At 41.8% G+C, this 23810-nt stretch overlaps 2 protein-coding genes across 4 annotated transcripts; both read right to left on the bottom strand.

Moving 5' to 3' along the window:
• Positions 1 to 4: 4 nt before the first annotated feature.
• mmp28 (matrix metallopeptidase 28) lies at positions 5 to 13057 on the bottom strand. Its single transcript, XM_030778018.1, has 8 exons — positions 13013 to 13057; positions 12608 to 12684; positions 9026 to 9222; positions 5343 to 5564; positions 4105 to 4350; positions 1063 to 1212; positions 590 to 757; positions 5 to 412 (listed from the first exon to the last, which is right to left on the bottom strand). Exons 1-8 carry the CDS (start codon positions 13055 to 13057, stop codon positions 12 to 14), a joined length of 1506 nt encoding a protein of 501 aa, XP_030633878.1. The 3' UTR covers positions 5 to 11.
• A 3041-nt stretch (positions 13058 to 16098) lies between these two features.
• On the bottom strand, positions 16099 to 23778 carry taf15 (TAF15 RNA polymerase II, TATA box binding protein (TBP)-associated factor). 3 transcript variants are annotated; one of them, XM_030777603.1, is made up of 16 exons: positions 23686 to 23778; positions 23092 to 23125; positions 22786 to 22834; positions 22614 to 22680; positions 22397 to 22502; positions 21249 to 21367; positions 20945 to 21083; positions 19210 to 19244; positions 18557 to 18589; positions 18276 to 18385; positions 17981 to 18110; positions 17773 to 17862; positions 17395 to 17470; positions 17191 to 17273; positions 16801 to 16945; positions 16099 to 16620 (listed from the first exon to the last, which is right to left on the bottom strand). In XM_030777603.1, the coding sequence occupies exons 1-16, from the start codon at positions 23693 to 23695 to the stop codon at positions 16581 to 16583; spliced, it is 1266 nt and encodes a 421-aa protein (XP_030633463.1). In that variant the 5' UTR covers positions 23696 to 23778; the 3' UTR covers positions 16099 to 16580. The 3 variants fall into 3 exon arrangements, with proteins under 3 accessions (XP_030633463.1, XP_030633464.1, XP_030633465.1); XM_030777604.1 differs by having other exon boundaries at positions 20945 to 21080; XM_030777605.1 differs by having other exon boundaries at positions 16801 to 16932; positions 17187 to 17273; positions 20945 to 21080; positions 22397 to 22496.
• Between the last annotated feature and the right edge of the window lie 32 nt (positions 23779 to 23810).

Below are 23810 nucleotides of genomic sequence, written 5' to 3'. Positions count from 1 at the left end.
CCCCCTGCTGGTCAGAGTATATCATTACTCTCCAGTGGAGATACCTTATGGCATCCTGTCCACTGCAGCTTGCCTGCCCACTGGCCTGTCCCAGTCACACGCACCTTCCCTGGGTCAAACGTCCAGTACCGCCTCTCTCTGAAGAAGTACAGCCTGCCGTCTGTGTGAGTCAGGGCCCCATTGGCTCCCTGTGGGACCCCCTTCCAGTCAGCCAAGCGTCGAGGGTAATAAGGCTCAGAGTGAAGGGTCTGTAGGTTCAGCACAAAATAGCGGGAACCCTTGAAGACAATCATGTGACCCAGGGGGCCGTAGAAAAAGGCACAGTCCGGCTGTCGGGGCAGGCCTAGTTCCCTGGTCTTCTTGGGGAAGTCAGGGTCCAGATCCGTACCAGTGTATCGCCATATTCGTTTTCCTGTGCCGAGAGGGAAAAGTTGGAATGACAGATATGTGATTATGAAAATGGGTGATAGGTTTTTACCGACTGCTCTCGTTTTACTGAATGCTCTCGTACCACAGAAAAATGAGCACATCCGTAAAGAATGCTTTGTGAAGTTCTAACATTAAAACTTCACTACTTTTTGACGCAGACCTTTGAAAAAGTATAACTTTTTGTCCAGAGGGGAGAAGGCGGCCGCGTCTATGGCGAAGGGGAGGTGAGGCCAACGCTGCTGGAGAGGGATGGATGAGCTCACATTCCCTTCAGATGACACAGTCCAGAAAAGACCTCCACGAAAAATCAACACTGTTTGGTTTTGGTCTATCAATCAAACAGAGACACATAAAACAAGTGACTTTATTTCCCAAATATTCATCCTCAGCTGTTTTCAAGAGCCACAACAGCAGAATTGCTCCACAAGGGGGCGCTCTCGGCTGATAAGGAACTCAGAACAAAATGTGAACAAAACTATTCTTTAATGTCCAGTTAGTCTTCGATTCAATATTCAAAAAACTCTTTAATGTCTGTCTCAGGGAATGATGAGATGGTAACTTCTTCCAATGCACTAATTTACATAACTTTGCACTAATTTTACATAACCTCTGTAGTTTTGTTGTGTGTCTCACCCATGGTGATGGCATCAAACAGACCCTGACAGTAGAGAGGCAAGGCAGTTCCAGAACCTTCTGTGGAGTCCTGACTCATCTCCCAGTCATGCATGGCCCATCTCAGGGCCTGGCCTGGCATCTGCACCACTGACCCCCTGGATGGCTTACCTGCACATGTAAACAAACCTTATGACAGCTACAGAGGTAAAAATAAGAACAGATGGAAAACTGTAAATCCCACCTAAGTGCCTCAGGGAAAAAGAATGTCTATCTCAGCCTAGAAACCTCTAGAAAGCAGGAAGTCCCAATTAACAACTGGGTTTTCACTGTACGTATTGTGAAGGCACACTGGAAATCGCAAATTTTTTGCAAAATTTCATGATCTCAGAAATGAAAACAGTTATCCACTACAGCACAATAAACAACAGGCAAACAGAGAAAAAAATACATTTAAACAATGCTGTGATGCATACTTCATTTTCACAGTCAGAATATGGGAAAATTGTGAGTGAATTTCAGTTTTTCAGTGGGAGGACAATGCCCATGAATATCGTAAAATATTATTACAAAACACGTGATATAAAGGATAAGAATGTAAAATACAGCACAATGTTTCCTCTGATAAGGCTCGGAGAGAGATACACGCCCATTTTGTTTGAAAAAGACAGAGCAAACATTTGTTTCAGTCGCCCATAATATGGGCCTTCCCTGAGGGGAGGGGAGGGGAGGGGGAGGGGGGGGACACTGGGAATACGCTCCATAAAAGCCGGAGTTTTGCTCGGAATGAGTAATCCACAGGGGGACATCATATGATTTCTCATGGTTTGCTCTGAGCGATTTAAAGAAGAATCATCGAGGTTGAGGGTATGTTTTTTAAACACAGGATGTGGTTTCTTAAAACTACTGGTAACACTCACGTCTTTGAGAATCATCGTATGGGAATTTGACCGCTACATCTCCTTGGAAACAATATATATATAAACGGCAACTCAACTAACTAAGTGCACATACATTAACTGCGCAAATGAATAAAACTTTAAACGCATACACAAATGAATAAATGTAGACAAGTTTTTAACTTTTACTTTCAGTTCAATTTACAAACTACCACAAGCATGACTGATTTATTAAGTACAATGCCATGACCTCCAAATTAGGACTCGACTCCTCTAACGAGGCACTCAAGCCGTTTAAGTGGTTGTGGTCCGGCGTCTGGCTTGGGAAGCGGAGTACCACTGATATACAGTGTGTGTCTAGGTCAGGAGAGGTGAGATTGAGCGGAGTGGCCGTGGAATGGTATCCAGGCCGTTCCGGTGTCTGGTTCTCATCAAACAGAACGGGCTCTATCAGCAAAGCCTCAGAGCGGGCCAGGTTTAAGAGGGTAAGGATCGATGCCAGTCCACCAGCCTTAAACGTGGACGCGTTTCTAAAAAAGGCTTATGCGTGTTTGACAATGAGCAGAACTCTTACTGGATTTATGACGGCGTTATAAATACTCGCGGAACGGTTTTTTTGTTTCACAAACTTTTTTTTTCTTTTTTTTTTTACAGTTAGCACTTAACGTTAAGCCTCGGATTTTTTTTTAAACAAAAAATGTTTTATCGCAACATTTTCAGCTAACCTGAAGTTCAGCAATAGAATCACCTGAGTCTTCCAGGCCAGTCTGCACTATTTCAGTCACTGTTCACATCCGAATCCTCTGGCATGAGGACGCATGCCTCCATATTATCAATAAAAAAAACATCACAGCACAAAAGTATCTACAGAAAACATATCATGTTATCTAGATAGAGAAATGCTGTGTAACAGGTCCAGAGAACAAACATGGCTCTTGAAACACCGTTCTAAAGAAAGACATAATCCAGATTATAACTTTGACGTTGATCAGTTAAGCTGTGTTTGAAGTCATCAGACGGCATGTTTCTCTGTAGGGAAAAAAAACCCCAAAACAACTTACGCTCTGTCTCTAATGATATTGTCTGACCACAGAAAACAACTATCCAAAGGAGAAAGACGAGCTTTTGTCTTCTGGGGCTGATGAAAGGAGAAACATGTCAGGTTGCCAACCCCTTAAAAAAAATATTTGAATAAATTCCTCTGTGAGCAGGACGCTGAATTCAGGGGAGCCAGGTTCGCATTCCTACATAACTGCCGGAGGATGGATGGATGGGTGTATTCTCTCCAGCACACGACAGTGCGTGTGGAGGCCTGTCTGACACACGTCTGAAAACAGCTGAGGATCTAACTTTCCACAAAATACTGTTATTTCATTTTCCATGACCTTGAAAGTAGTTAAATGAGCACCAGAGCACAAATCTCTTATTCGTCCTCTGCTCATCCCTGTGTCTCTCACCCGGAGCCCAAATAAAACATTCACAAAAGTCAGTATCTTTTACAACCGAGCTGCTGAGAACAAAAAAAAAAAAATCGAGAAGAGAAGTTCAAGAAAATTGACATAAGTGCGTGTCATTGTGTGTCTATGCTTTGTGTTTACACAGCCAAGGGGATTAGTTATGTAAAATGTGGGGGTTTTTTTTCCCGGTCTTGCAGTTTGTTGATGGTTTTCACAGCCTAAAAGCGCGACGGTGTGGAAGTTGACACGAGCCCAGAACAGTAGACTACACTGTCTCCTCTGGTTTCTGCTTTGTTTGACTTGACGCTCAGCTCATATCTTTTCACAAGCTGTATGAAAAGACACGGTCAGATTTAAGGAACCTGTCCTCACTCAACCAGTCACAGTGCTCACCAAGATCACACAGACACATTCAGTCTGCCCATCAACAACTGCTCTGGGTTATAAATTTATACCGTTTGAACAAAACTTTCACTGACTGAACAATGTTTTGTTGCAACCACTAGCTTGAGGCAATTTTAATTAAAACACATACTGGAAACCAAACCCAGTATTTACTGAGAAACCTCACTCCTAAAACATTGTATGTGACATCACATAAGACACTCAGAGCTTATGTAGATCAGTCCAACAACTAATTATCATCCATAAGTAATGAGAATGAGAATGATAAAGGGGGAATTAAAAAGAGAGAGCGAATGCTGTACCATATAGCTTCTGAATGGCCGCGATATCGTCCCAGCTCAGCAGTAGAGAGCGGCCCAGTTTTTTGTAATAGGGTGACATGAGGGCGTGACGCACTGGAGAATGTTCCAGTCCCAGCGTGTGGCCGATCTCGTGTGCTGTCACCAGAAACAGGTTATGTCCTTTATGTCCATTCAGAGTCCACCGCTCTGCCATGTCAAAGTGAGCCTCACCACGACACGGGAAGAAGGCATGTGCCAGAGCACCGCCTGAGACAGAGAGAGACAGGCAGACAGACAGACAGACACACAGAGAGAGACAGAGACAGAGAGAGGGAGAGAGAGAGAGAGACCGACACACAGACAGAGAGAGACAGAGAGAGAGAGACAGACACACAGACAGAGAGAGACAGAGAGGGAGAGAGAGACAGACAGACAGAGAAAGAGAGAGAGAGAGAGAGAAAGAAAGAGACAGGCAGACAGACAGACAGACGGACAGACAGAGAGAGAGAGGGAGAGAGAGACAGAGAGAAAGAGAGAGAGAAAGAGAAAGAAAGAGAGAGACAGACAGACAGACAGACAGACAGAGAGAGTGAGACAGACAGACAGACAGACACACACACACACACACACACACACAGAGAGAGAGAGAGAGAGAGAGAGAGAGAGAGAAAGTCAGATGTTTGCATTGCAAAAACAACTCTCAGAAATTATCCAAAACATCTCAGTTTTCTCTGAAAATGACTCCAGAGGATTCCATGAATTATGCCTGCATCTTAAAAGACCATTGCCATTCGAAGAACAAAGATGACAATCTTTGTTCTTCGAAAGACTAAAACAATACATCTTCGAAACTATATTTTGGTCTCAGATTGATTTCAGGTTTGATGACTTTGAATCAAGCAAGATTTGATATTAAAATTATGATTATGGTATAAATCATATACAGATTAGATCTTAAATCTGTCTGGCTGTTTGGGACATATAGAAAAAACAAAGAATCTGCTATCAGACAATGAAGACCAAGTAAAGAACACAATATCTAAAGTAATTATCAGTGTGTGCATGTGTGTGTGTGTGTGTGTGTAGTGGGGGGAGAGTGTAATATTCCAGGGCGCAATGTATCTTCAAGAATGTCAGGATAAGAATCCCCACATAAGTCCAATAATCACATTTCCTTGTCTATCACAACAACCCTAATCTTCCAGGAAATTCGGATGGATTTCCTCAATCCAGAGAAATCCAAACCTTAAAAATCCCACCTGGGCCGTCGAAGGCGTTGCCGATTCCGTCGTTGTGCTCTCCCTCGTAGAAGGCCAGCCGGATATCAGCCGGACCCTCGCCGGCCTCCTCAAACACCAGACCCGACACGTTACTCCACAGTTCAAAGGCCGTGCGCACCGCCAGCCTCACGGGACCCTGGGAAAGGTGCCGAGGCCAGTTCATGACGCGGTAGGTCAGGTGACGCTTGTACCATTTCTCCCCTGCACAGGTCCAGATACAGGTTATATGAGTATTAACATGACCAAAAGTCAGTGGTTCCTCCTTTTTGTTTAATCCGGGAGGTTAACTGTAGTTGTTCGAGATTTTCATGACATGAGGAAAGAAGTTGGAGTAATGCCTGACAAAATATATGATGACAATCAGCTATAAAATAAATATATCATACAATATTTGTGTGAAATGTTCTTAACAAGTTCGGCCTGGCGCCAAACTTGTGTAAGCGTCCTATGTGAGCGTGAAGAAATCAGAGTGAAGCGTCTCTAAGGATTTGAACCACATACATACAGCGGGTCATCGATGACTTTATAAGGATATTACGCTTATTCTGCTGATTTTCAGATATCTGTGTGTAAAAAAATGAAAAATCCATTGTATACATTTGGAAGGAAGTGTCTGAATTGCAGGAAACCCTGAGAGTCATCAGTGAATAAACTAACAAGCACTGTGTGTAAAGCGCTCTGTAAACAATTTGCTTAACATGCACTCGTGGTTACGAGACTTGGAAGTAATTACATACTTCTCAAACAGAAAAAAAACCCACGCTTGGTGAAGGTACTGCAGGGTTATGCCTCTTTCAAACAGACTATAATCCTAGGCTAACATACAGCATCTCATACCACACAAAATGTAGAATCTGATAAGGATTGGCAAACAAAACAACCACACCCACACACACAAACACACACACACACACACACACACACACACGTATGCACACACATGAACACATATGTACACAAACACAGATACATAGACACAAACACACACGCGCGCGCACAAACGCGCACACACATGCACACACATGCACACACACACTTTTGTCAATTTTGTGTTCATATACAGACACTTTCTTGTGTCTGAACGCAAATTTTACACTGTTCTGTCCAACATTCTGACACTGACAGTCAACACATGTCATGTACAATACAGGACAATGAATAAAACATACAATACAATTTAGCATTAAATGCACTGACTTCTTTTACAGCAATCTTTACTTTTCTCTCTCTCTCTCACACACACACACACACACACACACACACAGAGACACACATGGGAATGGTAAAGGACACTGTGAGCGCTGCTGACTGGGAGTTTCTGACAAACAGCTGCTAGGTTTGGGCTTAGAGCTGTCCACATCCTGAGAACTGATTGAGAGATACAGCAGGAGGGCAGAGAGGAGGTGGGACGGGGCCCCGAGGAGCCCCTGACGAGGGCTGGAGATGGAGGGGATGGAGGGAGAGTGGAGAGAGGGTATATGTAAAAAGGACCCAGGGGACATATCCTGACGAAAGACTGGAGCCAGCTGTGTTACTGTAGAACCACAAAAATGCGAATCAGTGATGCTTTACACCAGAGGCCACCAAAACAGCTGTCTGTGCAGTGCTGGAGAAGGAGGAGTTTCCACACTGGTGCTTGGATAACAGACTGACTTCTTTCCTAAAACTCTTAAAGCTGTTTAGCTACAACCTCAACATTGCATTTCATCATGTTCCTTTGGATATGAAGTGAAAGCGGATTTGGCATGTAAAGACATTTCTTGACTTTCCACGTGGAAACAGTTATAACAAAAGACTAATGGGAGAAAGACTAATGAGGAAAAAAAGAGAGTTCAGGAAGGGTGAGGTAAACAGATAAAAGAGAGACAGTTAACTAAACTGCACTGTGACACGAGGCGGACCATGCCGTGGACACGCCAAAGAAGAGTTCAGTTTTGATGTGTGTCTACGTACAAATCAGCATATTCTTATAAAAGCATATTTTATAATTATATCCTATAAATCCTCAAACACCCAGACAGTTCTTCCAATTTGTTATACACTCACACAAGCAGACATACACATACACACAAACACCTCTAAAAGGCTGCCCCTGCTTATCTCTGACAAGGGTGATGGAATGTACGCTTTTTGTAAATACAAATGGGAGTGATGGTCGAATTCCCACAACACGTGGGAAATTCTTTGGCGATAACACAAGGTGAGCTTTGTGTTTGCCGCTCACTTACTCCAGCTGCTGAAGTAAATAACAAGATTTATGCGCTTTGGCGTGAATCGCTCTTCCACGAATCAGCTGCCACCGTCGGTTGAGCGCCCTAACTAAATGACAATCCGATGGAATGCGTTTTTTTTTTGGATACAGAGGTACATTTAACTGACATTGAGAATTTTTAAACCAGGGGATTGAAGTAAGAGACGAGAGAGGACACTGAGAATGTTAAGAGAGTTGTATTTCCTCATATGAGGTCATCCTATCAGTCATTTGCTGTCTAATGCTTGTTTGTGTGGGGAAACCAGATGGCTAGCATCAGGTACTGACTTGAATGTTGACAAACCCATTATGACATCCTCGCATTCCTAGAGCATAACAAATCCCTCGGGTGACAGTTTGGAATTTACAGTTTTTTCAGCAAATCGTCTCTCACGCTAAAACCAGAAGCGAGATCCTTATGCTGGCCGGTCACCTCGTCTACACCGTACAAACACGCTGAGAGTCGAACCGTGTTCTCACATGTAGGACCGTGAAAACACTCTGCCAAGCTACATGGAATGACCCCAGCATTTTAAAAACTACATGAATTCGGTTTAAAGAAGAGAAGACATTCTACCCAATTACTGTCAGGATACCATTACACGTGCTTGTTGTGAGTAATTCAGTGGCTTAAGGCCGTAGGGCATCACTGCAGAGAACAGTGGGTCTTTTCCAAACCCCTCCTCCTCAGGTCAGTTCAGTCCAGGTGACCTGAGGTAAACATTAGCGAATGGGTGTAGCTTTGTTAGGTCTGGGGGGAGGGAGTTAGCAGATTCCGTATGGTCAGTAATTACACCTCCCAGTGCTATTAATCACTGGCTTTTACAAGGTGAGACACACCCAGCACATGGCGCTTCAAGGAGCCTTCATCAAACTGAAAAAAATAGTTGCGTTGGGCAAAGGTCGTGCAGCAACTATCATTTCCTTCTGTAGGTCTGGGGTTTTAGTAGTGGTTCAAGTTCATAAATGCTATATTTAAAAGCAATGTGCAGAGAGCTAGTTTTGAGTTAGTGTGTGGATTCAAATGTGGTGAATCCTAATATATTGAGTTAGTTAACAATGAGTCGCTATTTGAGTTTGAATATTGTGAGTTATCGTATAAGGACTTAGTTGGTACTGAATTATGCATTACTGTTGGTTCATAGTGATCTAAAGTTCAATGATAATGATCTAAACTTCCACGATGCTGAGGAATAAAATTACAGATTTTTCCATTCAGTCGCACAATGACATGTGCATCAAGCAAAAAAAATGCTTCTTAAAACACTACAAATAAACTATGTTTTGTCACATCTTCATATTAAGTCTACCACCTCATGTATGGGAGAGACACCATTCGTGCAGCTCATACAATATTTCAGATATTAACAGTGCATGCCGATGTTATGGAAAGGCCTAAGACGGAACTAACCTGTCTGAGCGTAGCGTTTCTTTCGAAGGTGGTGCCCACCCTTGCCAAGGTTTCCAGTGAAGACAGCATTGACTCTGTGCGCCCAGGCATCATGACCACCCTCATCTTTCACCCCACAGCGAGGTGACGCCATCTTGTCCAAGGTGTCACTGTCCAGCCTCCCAGTGACAGGCAGGTGGGAGAGCCACTGAAAATCCCTGGGTGAGGAGCAGAGGGACAAAGCTGGCGAGTTCACCCAATAAGCATGCTCATGTCCCATCAGTGCTGCATGCGTGCAATGAATCACATGTGTGAATACTGCCGTTTGGTAGAATTGCTTTGAGCAGTTTCTCACAGTGGAGCACATTATGAAAATGACAATGCAGTCACCACGGTTATTAGTAGGCATGCATGTTCCTATATGGATTGTAAAGAATGAAGTGAAAAGTAATTCTGAAACATTTTTACACGTCTATATAAAAAGGCACAGACAGTATTAATATTAAACAGGTTAAGACGGCTTATTTAAAACAGTGTATTATTAAATGTACTGTTGATATGAGAGGAGTCTCAGGGAATGGCATTATCAACGTTGTTCCATATGGTCGGTCTAACTTAAAAAAAACCCCAAAAAAACACAGCAGTGATCACATTTCCATGACAACATATATAATGATCTCCTGCTGTGACAGCTCTCAGTCTTATTGGAAACAGCCATTCCTGTTCAGACACACGAGTCAAGGCAATCATTAGGAACTAAACTCAAACCAAACAAACTCAAATACTTTATTCAGTGTTAAACTGTGACGTTTTAATGGCATGGGAGATTGCGGGACTGTAAGTCACCAAGAGGACACAAAAACATAATCACCATCAGACAACGTATTTCATAAATATATCAGAACCATGAAGGAGTGACTGATCGTTATCAGTTTGTTGATATAAATGGTGACTTCTCTGGACATACTGAGGTAAAGTTTGGAGTCCTAAAAGGTTCTGTTTTAGGCCCACTGCTTTTCTCTTTATATATGCTAGCTCTAGGTAATATTATTCGTAAACACGGTATTAGCTTCCACTGCTATGCTGATGACACACAGTTGTATGTCTCAGCGAAGCCAGATGAGAGACACCAGCTTAACAAAATTGAGGAATGTCTAAAGGATATTAGGCATTGGATGCTTACTAACTTCCTCTCACTTAACTCTGAAAAAACAGAAGTACTTGTACTAGGATCACATGCAGCTAGGAGTAAGCTTTCCGATCACATAGTTACTCTGGATGGCCTTTCTCTTTCATCAGGTGCAGCAGTAAAAGACCTTGGTGTAATTATTGACCCCAGTCTTTCATTTGAAGCTCATGTAGATAACATTACCAGGATAGCCTTCTTTCATCTTAGAAATATTAACAGGATAAGAAATGCATTATCATTTCAAGATGCTGAAAAATTGGTTCGTGCTTTCATTACCTCTAGGTTAGACTATTGTAATGCCTTACTGTCTGGATGTTCTAATATGTGTATAAATAAGCTACAGTTAGTTCAGAATGCAGCAGCCAGAGTTCTTACTAGAACCGAAAGATATGATCACATCACTTATCCACACTGCACTGGCTCCCAGTCAAATCTCGTATTGATTATAAAATCTTACTACTAACCTATAGACCACTAAATGGTCTTGCGCCACAGTACCTGCGCGAACTCCTGGTCTTTTATGATCCACCACGCCTACTTAGATCAAAACGTGCAGGCTATCTGTTGGTACCTCAAGTTGTGATGGCTACAGCAGGGGGCAGAGCCTTCTCTTACAGAGCCCCACAGTTATGGAACAGCCTCCTAATTAATGTTCGAGACTCAGATACAGTCTCTATGTTTCAGTCAAAGCTGAAAACTTATCTGTTTAGCCAAGCCTTTTGCTAACAGCTCTTTACTAGGCAAAGGAGCAGATCTGGAGGGTTCTCGGGCATAGAATGTTTGGTGAACTGGGATGTTTGGATGCTGTCGCCCCACCACTCGAACTTATTCACTCAGGTTTGTTGACGGTGGAGTGGGTGGCCGCCTTGTGTTGCAGAGTGCCATCATGTCCGTATTACCTTCTAGCTCTCCCCTTTAACTATGCTGTAATAGCTAGTCTTGCTGGAGTCTCTGCCTGCACTCGGCACACGATGTATATTTTCCCTTAACCATTAGGCCTATGTGGAAATGAACATCTAACAATGTGTCTCTCTCTCTCTCTGTCGAGCCACACATGCTACTCGCCATACATGCGACTCCTGAGATACCAGTGATCCTGACTCCTCCCGGCCTGTGGACCAATCCATCCTGGTCTTATCATCTTTCATCCCCCTGTCAGCATCGCCATCCCCTTTGTTCATGCTCGAATTTACTTTCAATTGTAACTGCCCACGTGGTCGGCACCTATTGCACACCTGTCTGGCCAAGGAGGGGTCTCCTCTCTCTGTGGTCCTTCTCAAGATTTCTCCCATTTTCCCACTTCCCTTTTGGGTTTTTGGGGAGTTTTTTCTTGCCTGTCATGAGGATTAAGTCAGGGGGTGCCGTCCTGTCTTGATTTGACTGTTGTGGCCTGTAAAGCCCTTTGAGACTGTAAACAGTGATATTGGGCTCTAAATAAACTTGAAGCTTGAAACTTGAGTGCAGAGTGTATTTCACAATTCTACAACAGCAGAATTTGGAAATGGGGGAGAAGGTGGTCTCTGATTGGCTGAGCATTGACTTCACCGTCAACTGTAAAGAGACCACTGGGATCTCCTGTGTAGACTGCTGCGGTTCCAGGGCTGGCTGACTCAGATTAATTGCCCGTAACCACCAACAATCAGAACACACAAATCTTTTGTAAGTGTAAACTCCATCATAAATAATGATCGTTAGATTATGATTCTGTGAGCCAACCCAAATATTTAAACTCTGGTGACTCTGGGCATCTTTCTGACTGTGCTTCGCTGTGAGACTAAATGAGAATGAGGACAGACACAGTGTGTTACTTTTGCTGCTGCTGCTGTTGTGTTGTCTTGTCAGTTTGATAACTAGCTTTGTAGCAAGAGCAGTGGTGGCTAAGCTAAATAGAGACCACAGAATCACAGCTGCTAAAACTCAGTGATGGGGAAATTGATTGAAGCATGAAAACAGGGAAAGAATTCATTCCAGCAGAACCACATTACTGAAATATTGGTTTAAACTGGCAAGTTTATGAATCTAGAGTACAGGTTTTCAGTCCATTCCATCCATCCATCCATCCATCCATTCAATCCAAGGGTCACCTGCCCTCGATTATCCAAGCTGATTGAACTAATTAAGAGTGTGATGATTAGTGGATCAGTGAAAGTTGATCTGCGGTGGTAATGCAGGGCTAAACAGATATGTATAGGTCATGGAGGTCCTGGGGAGCAGGCTTAAAAGCACTGATCGTGAGAAGGGTGAATTTATTTAGATGGAGTTTCAATATATAAGTTTTTTTTAATGAATCAACCTAGTGACACACAATTTCTCTCAGATGGAAAGCTTCAGCAAATCCATACTCATTCAATTTTTTAATCACTAACAGACAGAGCAGAGAAAGAGACAAACAGATGTTGTTTTAACGGCAGTACCTGACAGCCGCCTTGACTTCCGCCTCATTGTGCGTGTGATGGTCCTGGTCCAGGTAACCGTACTTTACCAAAAACCCCTGTACATGCAAACACAATGTCAACTCCTGTCAGCCCTCTGACATGAATAATAACCCCAGTCATGGTCAAGTATAACCATCATTCACCAAGGGTCAGTGTATAGAATTACACAAGATTTATGTTGCACCCTGAGTCCCAAATGTAAGCATGTTTTGCCTCTAAAAAACGTTTTCTTTTTTTTTTTGTTATTAGGATTACATCATTCACAGCTTATGATAAATGCTCAACACACACTAATACACACTGGCAAGTGATGAGAGCAACTGTGCTGTAATTTATAGTAAGCAATTCCATTTATGGCAAAAGCAGAGAATTCACTGGTTTCACCATTTCAATGCAGTCCTTTGCATTTTTCTCTCTGGAGTCTGACATACTGTAAGTGATTTCTTACTTCTTACCCATATAAAATGATGAAAGCGAGGCATTTGTAAGTCTCTCAGTTGAGTTTTAAACACAAGGATAAAACATTGCCACCATAGGCTCCATGAATTTATTTATTTTTTGGATAATGTTGATGGTATAAAGGAAGAAACCATGCAAATCTCAAATGTCAATTTTGTATCGGTAAACATTTTCTGGTTTAAAACTCTCTTTTTTTTCCTAGCTCTTGTGTTTTTTCCCTAGATCTACTTTATGAGAGAAAGAGTTTCATTTTTCCACTCTTTTTCGTGTGTTGACAAGTCTCTATCTTTCAGGTATAGGTAAGCAAGCCTGTTGCTGATGGCCCTAGGTGAATGGGGTGCTTGGGATTTCCGACCACCCATCTGTCCTTGGTAGCATCTGTTGGGCAGGCAGTGAGATGGCCTTTGGGCATTACATATAGAGATAAGCTGTAAAACAGTCCATGATTACAGATGTGGAAAACACACAGAGGAAATGAAACATTCCAGTACCTAAAGCCTCTATCCTATAAACCCTACCATTGTTATTTGAGCGGTGAATGGAAAGGCATCAGCAAAACATATGCCTGTTTCACCGTGATCTCGTCGATTAGTAGTAATAAATAAATTCATGTAAAAAACCCCAATTTATTGGCCAATCCATGTTTTGACGCCTGCGAGAAAGTCATAAACCTTGACCATAATGATTTTACTAAATAATTCAGTACATACAAATAAACGGGACTGCGACTGTAGTTACATTTTTAAATTATGAATAAAAGCCTGTGCTTCCAACTTGTAAATGTCAAACCATAACCACGCTTACAGTAGATCTCTTTCACTTTTTAGTATAGTTAATCAGTCATCAGTAAAGTTTGAACCGTATGTTTACAATAGATAAAAGTCCCAGTTGTAAACCTTAATTTTTTCCTGTATGTGTTCTCTCTGAAGTTAAATGTGCCACACACAAAACAGCCAACGAAACAAAACCATTTTACAATGACTGTTTTAACACAAACACTCCCCTCCCCAGTTTTTCATGCAAACACACATACACATGCCCATACACTTACCCATTTCATCCCTCCCCCCGCACCACCACCACTAATCTCGGTGAAGGGTTACTTTTTAACTAAAACATAAAAGGGACAATAGTGCATAGCTTTGAAGTGGTGGGGTAGATGTAAATAACTATTAACAACACAATAACTGTTCCCTCTGGATAAAAATAAAGTATTGAGGCTCCATTACTGTAACCACAATAAAAAAAAAAAAAAGGACTGGCATAGTGGAGACTAAAATACAAGCTGTTTTGAAATTTTATAGTTCTTACAGCTATGCATTGTCTATGACTATGAGAGCTGTTAACAATTCCCTTCACACTGTTTTTGCCTTCTCTAACTGGAAGGCAAAGCAGGACAATACTTGTCTAGAGAGATATGCGCCATACAATGTTTCGTGTTGCTGAATAACTAGCCTTTTCAGCTACTCTAAACCTACTGACGAAGACAAATCAATGGACAAATTGTAGAAGGAAAAATAGAATGATCAATCCCATGTCAAAGGTACAAAGAGGGGCGTCCTGATGTGGGCCAAACGTAAAAGCTGCCAAATCTACGTTCCCACGAACCATAATGCGTGTGGGATGGCGTTTACAAAGCAGTTATGAAATACTGTCTATTCACGTCACTGACGCAAAACGCGTTTCTATCTAATTTTTCGTAGAGAATGAAAAAAAGGAAAAGAAAAATTAAAATATATGATCAAACCATCAAGCAGACCATATTCATGATATGAGTCAAAGGTGAGTGTGTTAAAATCTCACTGAGGATTTCAAGATCTGAAATGTAAAAAAAAGGTAAAAAAAAAAAAAAAAAAAGGTAAAAAAAAAAAAAAAGTTTATGGTGACATGGATAACGCATAAGTGCCACACTTAAAATGTGCCTAAATGGTCATAGTATCCACCGGTGACTATCATTAAGTAATTTTGAAAAGGAGCTCAGGTACGACATTTAATTGCATTAAAAGGTATCTAGGATAATTTGCCAGTAAATAATAACATACCCACAGAAAACCACCAATGCAATGTTCACATTGGTGTTCTTCCTTACCTGAGTTTAAGGTATTTTTTTCCTGTAATTGCAGCCTTTAGGGAAGACATTGACTGCTGCGATGGGCGTAAACCACCAAGCTCTATTAAAACGACTTACAGTGTGTATAATTTATGACCTTGAATTCATCAGGCAAGCAAAGTTATAAGGCATTACTTAATCCTGTGGTTCACCAAACCTCTGCTGTTATATATGTTAATGTTGACATGTTTTCCCCATTTTGCAGTGTCTGCGTTCAGTTAATTGAATGATTATTTCTCGGCACCAAACTTAAGCAAATCCAAAAAGCCGATTAAGTTTTCATTTTATCATAAAACACATTCACACAGCTTCAACAAATTTAGGAGTGGTGACTTCACCTCAGCATCTGCTGCTCGCCTTCTCCACTCCGCTGACACCGGTGAGTTTAATGTCGTCTTTGTAAAAATGAGAAGTGACAGGAGCAGTCCGACAAATGAAACGACCGCCGACTGATTCGACCGAGTATTACCATTTAAACTGCTCGCCAACAGTTGAGCGCACATTGTATGTGAAGACCGGTACCATCAAATTTACGGAGAATGCAAGAAGCACGTCACTAAACAAGCCATGTTCACACGCACCATCCTCAACAATAAAACCTTCACTCTCCACTCTCAGCGGCATCAAAATACCGGGTTCCTTAACTATTTCGCCCCGGCTCGAAGCGTCCTATGCTCATATCTGGGACTATGGAATTCCCAAGGATTTAAGGCGGGGAGTGAAGGGTCCGCCTCCCAAAGTGCATGGGTGTGAGCACAGCGCTCTATGGCATGTGCTAATTAAATGATGAACAATCCAACACAACCAGGGCAACTTTTCGAGACCCCCCGCATCCAGACCACATGCAAAACAGTTTAACAGGGTTAACGAACCCACCATGAAGAGTAAAGATCAGCATCGGTGAATTCTTTTAATATTAAACAAACATTTTAAGATCAGAATGGTGTTTAATATCATTTGCAAAAAAAAAAGAGAAAAAAAAAAGAAAGTAAAACAGTTCATTTCAACTTACAAAACAATGATATGAAGGCGTTGACAAGTCTACTGCACATTAACTGTGGAAAAATCTACTAGTCAGGGGAAATTAAAGGAAGAAACAAAGAAAACAACCTCTCAACCCTGCCCACCCTTTCACCTTGCCCACTCTCTACACCCAACAGTTCCCTCACAGTAGATGCACATCAATGCTTCGTGGTCGTAAGAGCCAGCTGAAGCGGCACGCAGGACACTCTGGCGATGAAAAGGTTTGCAGACTGCAGACACTGACCTAACCCAAATCCCCCCTCACAACCTTCCCAGCAACTGAATCTTCACCCCCCCACACCACCTCCCTCCCCCACCCTCCATTAAGCCCAGGGCTGGAATGGTGTCTACATGAATCTTTTAGTATGGCCGGTCCCTTCTGTCTGCTCTGTGGTCTCCTCTGTCAGAACAAATAAAGAGAAGTGTATTAACACAACAGGCACTATGAGAACAAACCAAGCAAAAATGTGTTACGAAGATGCAATATATGCCGCGTGACAAGCACGCCCCCTGCTGGTCAGGCAGAGTACATCAGAATGAGTGTTAGTCTGGGGGGGGAGAAGTGGTTAAGGGTCATTACCTTCCTCCCATTTTGTATCCTCCTCCGTAGCTATCACCTCCACCGCCGCCGCCACCGTAGCTTCCGCGATCGCCACCACGGAATCCGCCGCGGCCCCTGAAACCACCGCGGTCTCCGCCTCCAAACCCTCCTCTGCCGCCACGATCTGAAAGAGACAAACCACGGTTATGAACAAGCCAACGGGACATTCCTCTCCTCCCCTCCCCCCCCCCCCCCCCCCCCAAAAAAAACAGTTCACTGATCATCTCCTGGACCATTAATTAGATAATCAAGATACAGGGCTTAAAGACTGATGATCAAAGCTTCATTTGGATACTGACATTCAAGGTTCTGAAGCTACAAAGACGAAAAATGCATCGCAACAGAGGAGAGAGAGAGAACTTCACAAACCTCCTCCAAAGCTGTCTCCTGGCTTTGGTGCACCACATTTGTTGCACTCATATCGCCGAGCAAAATTTATATTGCCACAAGAGCTGAAAAGAGGGAAGGAAAAAAAAAAAAAAAAAAAATCAAATATAAGTACTAAAACATGAAAACAAATTTTTGAACACTTGAAATAAGAGAGCTGGTATTTTAAAGTTTAGCTCCACCTACCTGTTAGGGCAGGGCCAATCACCGCCTTTCACATCAAAAGAGGGACCTCCGCCATAACCTCCACGACCTCTGAAACCTACGGCGGCAAGAAAACATGAAGCAGACAACGATATTAGTTCAAGCTAATTAAAACGTTCTTAAATTTAAGTCTTGACAAGATCATATCAAGATATCAAAAGAGCAAGATCCAAGGCAACCCTCAAAGCTAATGCGTACAATTAAAAGCCCATTTCACTCAGAGAACATGAGGCTCATAAGCTCTGCATCTACACGTCAACCCTTCAAATCTTACTGTGCCTTCATTAGATTAAACTCAGTCCATTACAGGCAGGAGATGACTGTGTGTTAAATTCAAATTAGCATTGTCAAATGACATACCTCCACGTCCCCTGCCGCCCCCTCTCTGTGTAAACTCTGCTCGTCTGGTGGCAAACGACACCTTAATAGGTTTCCCATTGAAATCTTTTCCTGTTGATGACAAGCACACATACAAATTAAGAAACCTATTCATCATAAAACACCTACACACACACACTATACAACATATATACACATACATACACATACACACACACTTTCCTCTTACCATCAAACCAGTCAATGGCAGCTTTGGCCGAGGGAGGATCATCAAATGAGACTGTGGCTTCACCCTTAAGCCTCCCTGTGGCTTTGTCAGTGTACAGGTTAATCATGGGCTTGCCAGTCTTCTTATTCACCTGTTTAGGGAAAAGAGGGAACATTTCCGGAGAGAGGACAGCTGACTTAATTACCAAGGTCTTACACATGACTCAGCAAAAACTACCACAAGTAGGATTAGCTATTCAACCCATTAGAAAAAAAAAAAAAAAAAAAAAAAAAAAAAAAAAAAAAACACAACTTACCTTTATGATGCCAATCTGCTTGAAGAAATTTCCTACTTCGTCAGTGGTAACATCCTCTCCAAGACCTTGGACAAAGATGGTGTTATTGTCCGAGTTGTCCTGTTCTCCACCTATATAAAATAAAAAAGGAAAAAACATTCAAAACCTAGAAACCACGGTTTATACTTACAGAAACAGCCAAATCATGACAAATGGAAAAAGTATAAAACATTTTATTTCTGGAAGTGCGCCACAAATGAAGAGGAAATGAATAACACGAAAGGGAAACGGTGGACAGTTACCTGCATCATCCCTTTGGCCATAGTCTCTGGGTCCTGAAAAACAGTAAAACACGAGAGGCAGAAAAAAATTGTGAGCCACTGAATAGAAGTCAGTCGGTCTAACATAAAATAAACACCATCTGAACTAGACAGATCTCTCTTTCAAAAAATATACTGTCCACATAATGTCCATTTACAGCCTGACAGTTTACAGCTATGCACCAGTGTGTCTGAAACAGTTGCATGTCTTGCCAACAAGTTTCAACACCAGCACAATGTCTGTGAGTGTTTTAGTAAATGAAAACAAAACAAAAAACAAAAACAAAAAAAAAAAAAAACCACCAAGTACTCTTCAACTACAGCACTGTGTCCCTTCTTCACCATAGGCATCAGTTGTCATCCAGAACGTATGGCATTAAATTCAAAATGTCCTCATGCAAGAAATACCATTTCTAATAAGCTGAGCACGAGTTACAGAGGTTTTAAGCCTTCAAGAGTATTAGCAGAGAGGAAAAGCCCTAAGAACAAAAAGGTGGAGTTCCTTGGATTGGTCAGACAAATGGTGGCTGGCAGAGTTCAATGTTTTGTTTTTTTTTTCTTTTCCCTAGTAAGTTTTTCTTTTTTTTTTTTTTCCTCTTTCCCCCACTGAGACAGTTCTGATGCTCGTCACTTACCACCGTAATTTTTGTAGCCACCACGGTCACCATCACTGCAGAGGAAAAATTGAAGATATGATGGCTTTCCTTTGTTGAAACCTGGGAGCCCATAGCTCCCCCTACAGTGCAGGCTTATGTTCGCACCTGCCATGGATTACTCATAACGAAGGAAATGTCTCATTTTACATTTAAAAAAACAAAAAACAAAAAAGAAGAGAGAGTTGGGCCAACTTTGAGAGACATTTCAAAATTAAATTGAGAAACAAAGGCTGAATTGGCCTTCATTCATTTCCAATCAAATTATGGGATTTTCTCTGAGGTCGAGTCTCCAGAGAAGTTAACTTTTAAACCAGAGCTGAGCCTGGAGGCTTGGCCCCCCCCCCGGCCCACTCTTAATCATTGGCTCTAGATTTAAATATGTCTAAATTGTGGTTGCACTCTCAAGAGGTCAACTGCACATTCAGATTTTTCTTCCATTGAGTGCTTTTATGAGCTCCAATGGCTGAGGTCCAAGTTTAAATTCATTCACTTTGATACCTGTAGTATAAAATGTAGACCATGTTAACACAAAACATATGACTCCATGTGAAATAACACAACACTTCAATGATACCGTTTCATGTGGAGCAAACTGAGAATGTTCCCTTGCGATTGAGTTTAAAGCTTCTGAGGCGATAATCCAGAAAACACATTTCTTGTAGGAACAAATCTGAAAACACTGGGGGTCTCCTAGCAACAATGGGGAAGGCTGCTAACTAAATGATTGAGACCAAGGTTTGAAGAAGTCTTAACATTTAAAATCCAATTCTCCCTATAAATAGTAATATCTAACAGACTTAAACAAAAACACTTCAGGTGTTTACAAAAACAAATAATGGAGACCAAGTTGGTGCCCAAACTACTTACTGAAATAAAGAGTCAATTATGGCCAGTACTGCCAAAAGCAGTTTCACTCCGTACTAAATGTTTTTGTGGTTTCTTTTAGCCCGAGTTAGCTGGATATTTTAGTTAGGGACATGTCATATCTTGTTAAAATGGGAAGTTTGAAAAAGAAATCACTCTGAATTAAAAAAAACGATTAGTCTGTCGTAGGGAGTCGACTAATTTGATAAATTACTAGACATAATGAAGTCTACTGTCCAACTTAAAATTAAAAAAAAGACACACCAACAGAACACTTGGGACTTATCGCATCAAGTTTTGACTTGAGATCCTACATTCACCTCCATCCTCATATACTATGACACCAAGGGTTCCCTGAGGTTCCTTCTTTCCTTGAGAAAGAAAGGTCAAACCAGAGGCAAAAAATGCATTTGAGGAGAACAAAAACAAAAAGGGAAAAAAAAAACAAAAAAACAAAGATATGGATGACAATTTCTATACGGCTAGGCACACTCGGCTCCACTGCACTGAAAGAGGGCGGGGCTCTGATGCCCCATTGAACTTCGTTGGCCTCTAACGGCTGGCAATTACTCCATTGTAATTCAGTGAAAACCAGGGCTTCGTAAATGTCTTTTAGCATATGCTAAATGGCAGCACTAGTCAGTCATCTTTCATTCACTTGTAAAATACTCACAAAGCAAGCCTCAGATGAAGAGGGGCGGGTTGTAAAGGGACTAAAATGAGATGAGTGATCGACTGTGTGTATGCATGGAGGTGTGTGTTATGGAGAGGTGAGAAATCATGCAGCTCTATGGATCACAACAAATGATATGCAGCAGTACCTGTCAACTGGGCAAGGTGTGCGACTTACCCCATACCAGAGTGTTGGCCACCTCTTCCACCCCGGTCGTAGCCCCCCCGATCGTAGCCGCCACGCCCTCTGCCCCTGTAGCTCTCTGACCTGTCAGACCCTCCATCATCACCACCACCATATCTCCTGCTCTCGCCTGCTGGGGGGTGGAACTAAAGCTCACTGACAGTTTTCTTTTCAGAGAGGACATTGAGATACAAGTCCACAAAAAAAAAAAAATTACTTTACGCTTAATGCTGTCAAAGTCTTCAATGCCCTGGCAGTAATCGGGTATGTTTAGCGACCTCGTTCTGTTTGATATTACCTTCCGTGCGTCTTGCGTAGCCTCCCTGAGATCCCCCATACGAGCCCTGCTGTCCATACCCTCCTGACTGCTGTCCGTAGGAGCCCTGTTGACTGTAGGAGGACGACCTGTCGCCGTACCTTTGAGAGTGACATGGGAAGACGCTTTGAAACGTAAACATGAACGCGACAAAAACGTTCCTAGCAAAGAGTCCGCTTGCAAGAGCAAATGGCTAGATGCCAAAATCTCTCCAGCAGACAGACAGACAACACTGCCACCTTAAACTCACTCAAGAATAAAACTCTGCATTTCTAGTGGCCGTTGTTACAAAACTAAAATTAAAAAAAAAAAAATTTGACCGCAGGGTACGTGTACACTGTGTTCATTCATTTTTCATTCTTAAACTGAAATCTTTTTTGTTTTTATATTTGTATTAGAATACAAACAAGGTGTTAAAAACAGTATTTGACTTAAAAACAATCACTAGTACAAAATGGCCAAGGATTTGCCTTTTGCATTATTTCACTTTCATTTTGGGGGTGAAATGAATGTACATCAGCAATGTTATAAAGTTCTGTGTAGTAGCTAACGTTAGCACTGTCGTCAGACCTATATCCTCCATGTTCTGCTGAGCACAGAATTCCACACTTATGGACCATCCTTGTCCAGCACCTCACTGCAAGAGACTCTTGGCTATTTCTACATATTCTGATGTAGCTTTTAACATCTCTTTTTAAATCATCATAAGATGACTTCTCTGGAACCTTAATCAGAGAAAAGGGCCTGTAGGCTGGTCCTACTAGTACCTTCCAGGTCTGTTTTTCTCACATGGAAATGGGCATTTTTTCACGTTCAGTTTCATGAATATTTGTTTACTACATTGCGAGCTGAAATCAACAAAAAAAAAACAAGACAAAAATATTGTGTTTCATATATATATATATATAAAAAACACACACACACACACACACACACACACACACACACACACACACACCATTAAAATAAAAGGCTATTTGCTTGCGTCATGATTTCAAAACGAAAAACGAATGAATGCAACATACATAGACCTCAGTCACCCCAGTGGTGGTGTCTGAATTACAATAGGCAAGTCCCTGGGGATGGGGACACTACTGTCATTGCACACAAAGAACATCCAGAGGATTTACCCGGAGGAGGAGTCCGAGCCCTGCTGGCCATAACTATCGTATCCCGATTGTTGCTGGCCGTAGCTGCCGGAGGAAAAACCCTGTGAAGACTGGCCATAGCCTTCATCTACAGGAGACAAGACAACAGAGCACAAAACAAAAGTAAAACTGAACAACTGTTAAAATCGCATTACGCAACTTATTGCTGACTTGTGCAAATATTGTCACATAGACAAACCTGACTGTCCGAATCCTCCATAACTCTGTCCGCCATATGATCCTCCCCCATTGCCCTGACCGTAACCCTGGCAACATCCAAAGACATAAAATTTAAACAACTTGTACAGTACAATGGGCCACAACAGCTCCATGTGAGATGCCTGAAAGTCATAGACAAGCACAGCACTCACCTGTCCACCCTGTTGATAGCCTTGAGAAGTCCCACCATAAGATCCATAGCTAGAAAATGGAGAGTATTAAATTTCGACAAAAAACAGTAACCTACTGCGTGATAACGCATCAGATGAGCTGGTTAGATTTAACCAAGTACTCTGTGAGTCTACAAGTTCCAAAAACAAAAAAAAGCAAAAAAACCCAAAACAAACAAAAGCCTGAATAACAATGTGAACAATACGCAAAATTTGTATATATATGTATATTAAAAAAAAAAAAGGAATAATAATAATAAAACTTGAGGGAAAGCGATGATGACGTGCCTTTGTTGAGCTCCAGGCTGCCCGTAGCCCGAATCTGGAAATGAAAAAAAAAAAAAATATCAAAATAGTTTTCGGTGGTAGTTTTCACCGGCATGTTAACACATTCAGTTGACCTGAAAATAAAATTAATTCTTGTCGATTGTGTATGTACTACTGTAGCACATAATATCAAGCGCGCGACGACAGATAAGGCCTAGTTCAAGAAGCAAGCAACTTGTCTTAGCCTCTTAGCGTAGCAAAACAAGCTAATTCTACCACGCTGTTTCACAAAAATGGCGGTGGATCAACGATCACCAAAATGAAGACATCATTTAACGCAAAACCACTTTAACACAACTGTAAATAACGATTTTGTTCATAATATATTTTCTCTCTTTGGAAAACGGTTCTTCGTTTTCATATGGATCGTCGACCTAGTTTATCTATTTGACCCATTTAGCCAGCAAGCTAGGTTATGGCTAAGCTTGCTTCTTCACTTTGTGCTGCTTCCGCCAGTTAGCTCTAGCTGGTCAACGAACCAAAAAGATATAATAATAAAGATATAGAAATGTTATACTATAGCATCAAAACATCAATATTTAAGTTATATCTTACCCGAAGCCATCCTTAATCGTCAAGATAAAACAATTTTTCCACCTTTCTCGATAAATTTAAAAACCCGGCAACAATCATACGCACACTGCAGCACTTATGAACTCTGACCTACTGCTGGACCATAC

Source organism: Chanos chanos, chromosome 6 (genome assembly GCF_902362185.1).
Source record: "Chanos chanos chromosome 6, fChaCha1.1, whole genome shotgun sequence".
NCBI classification, from domain to species: Eukaryota; Metazoa; Chordata; class Actinopteri; order Gonorynchiformes; family Chanidae; genus Chanos; species Chanos chanos.
Note: the sequence above shows the minus strand (reverse complement) of the source record. Positions and strands in the feature narration are given on the sequence as shown.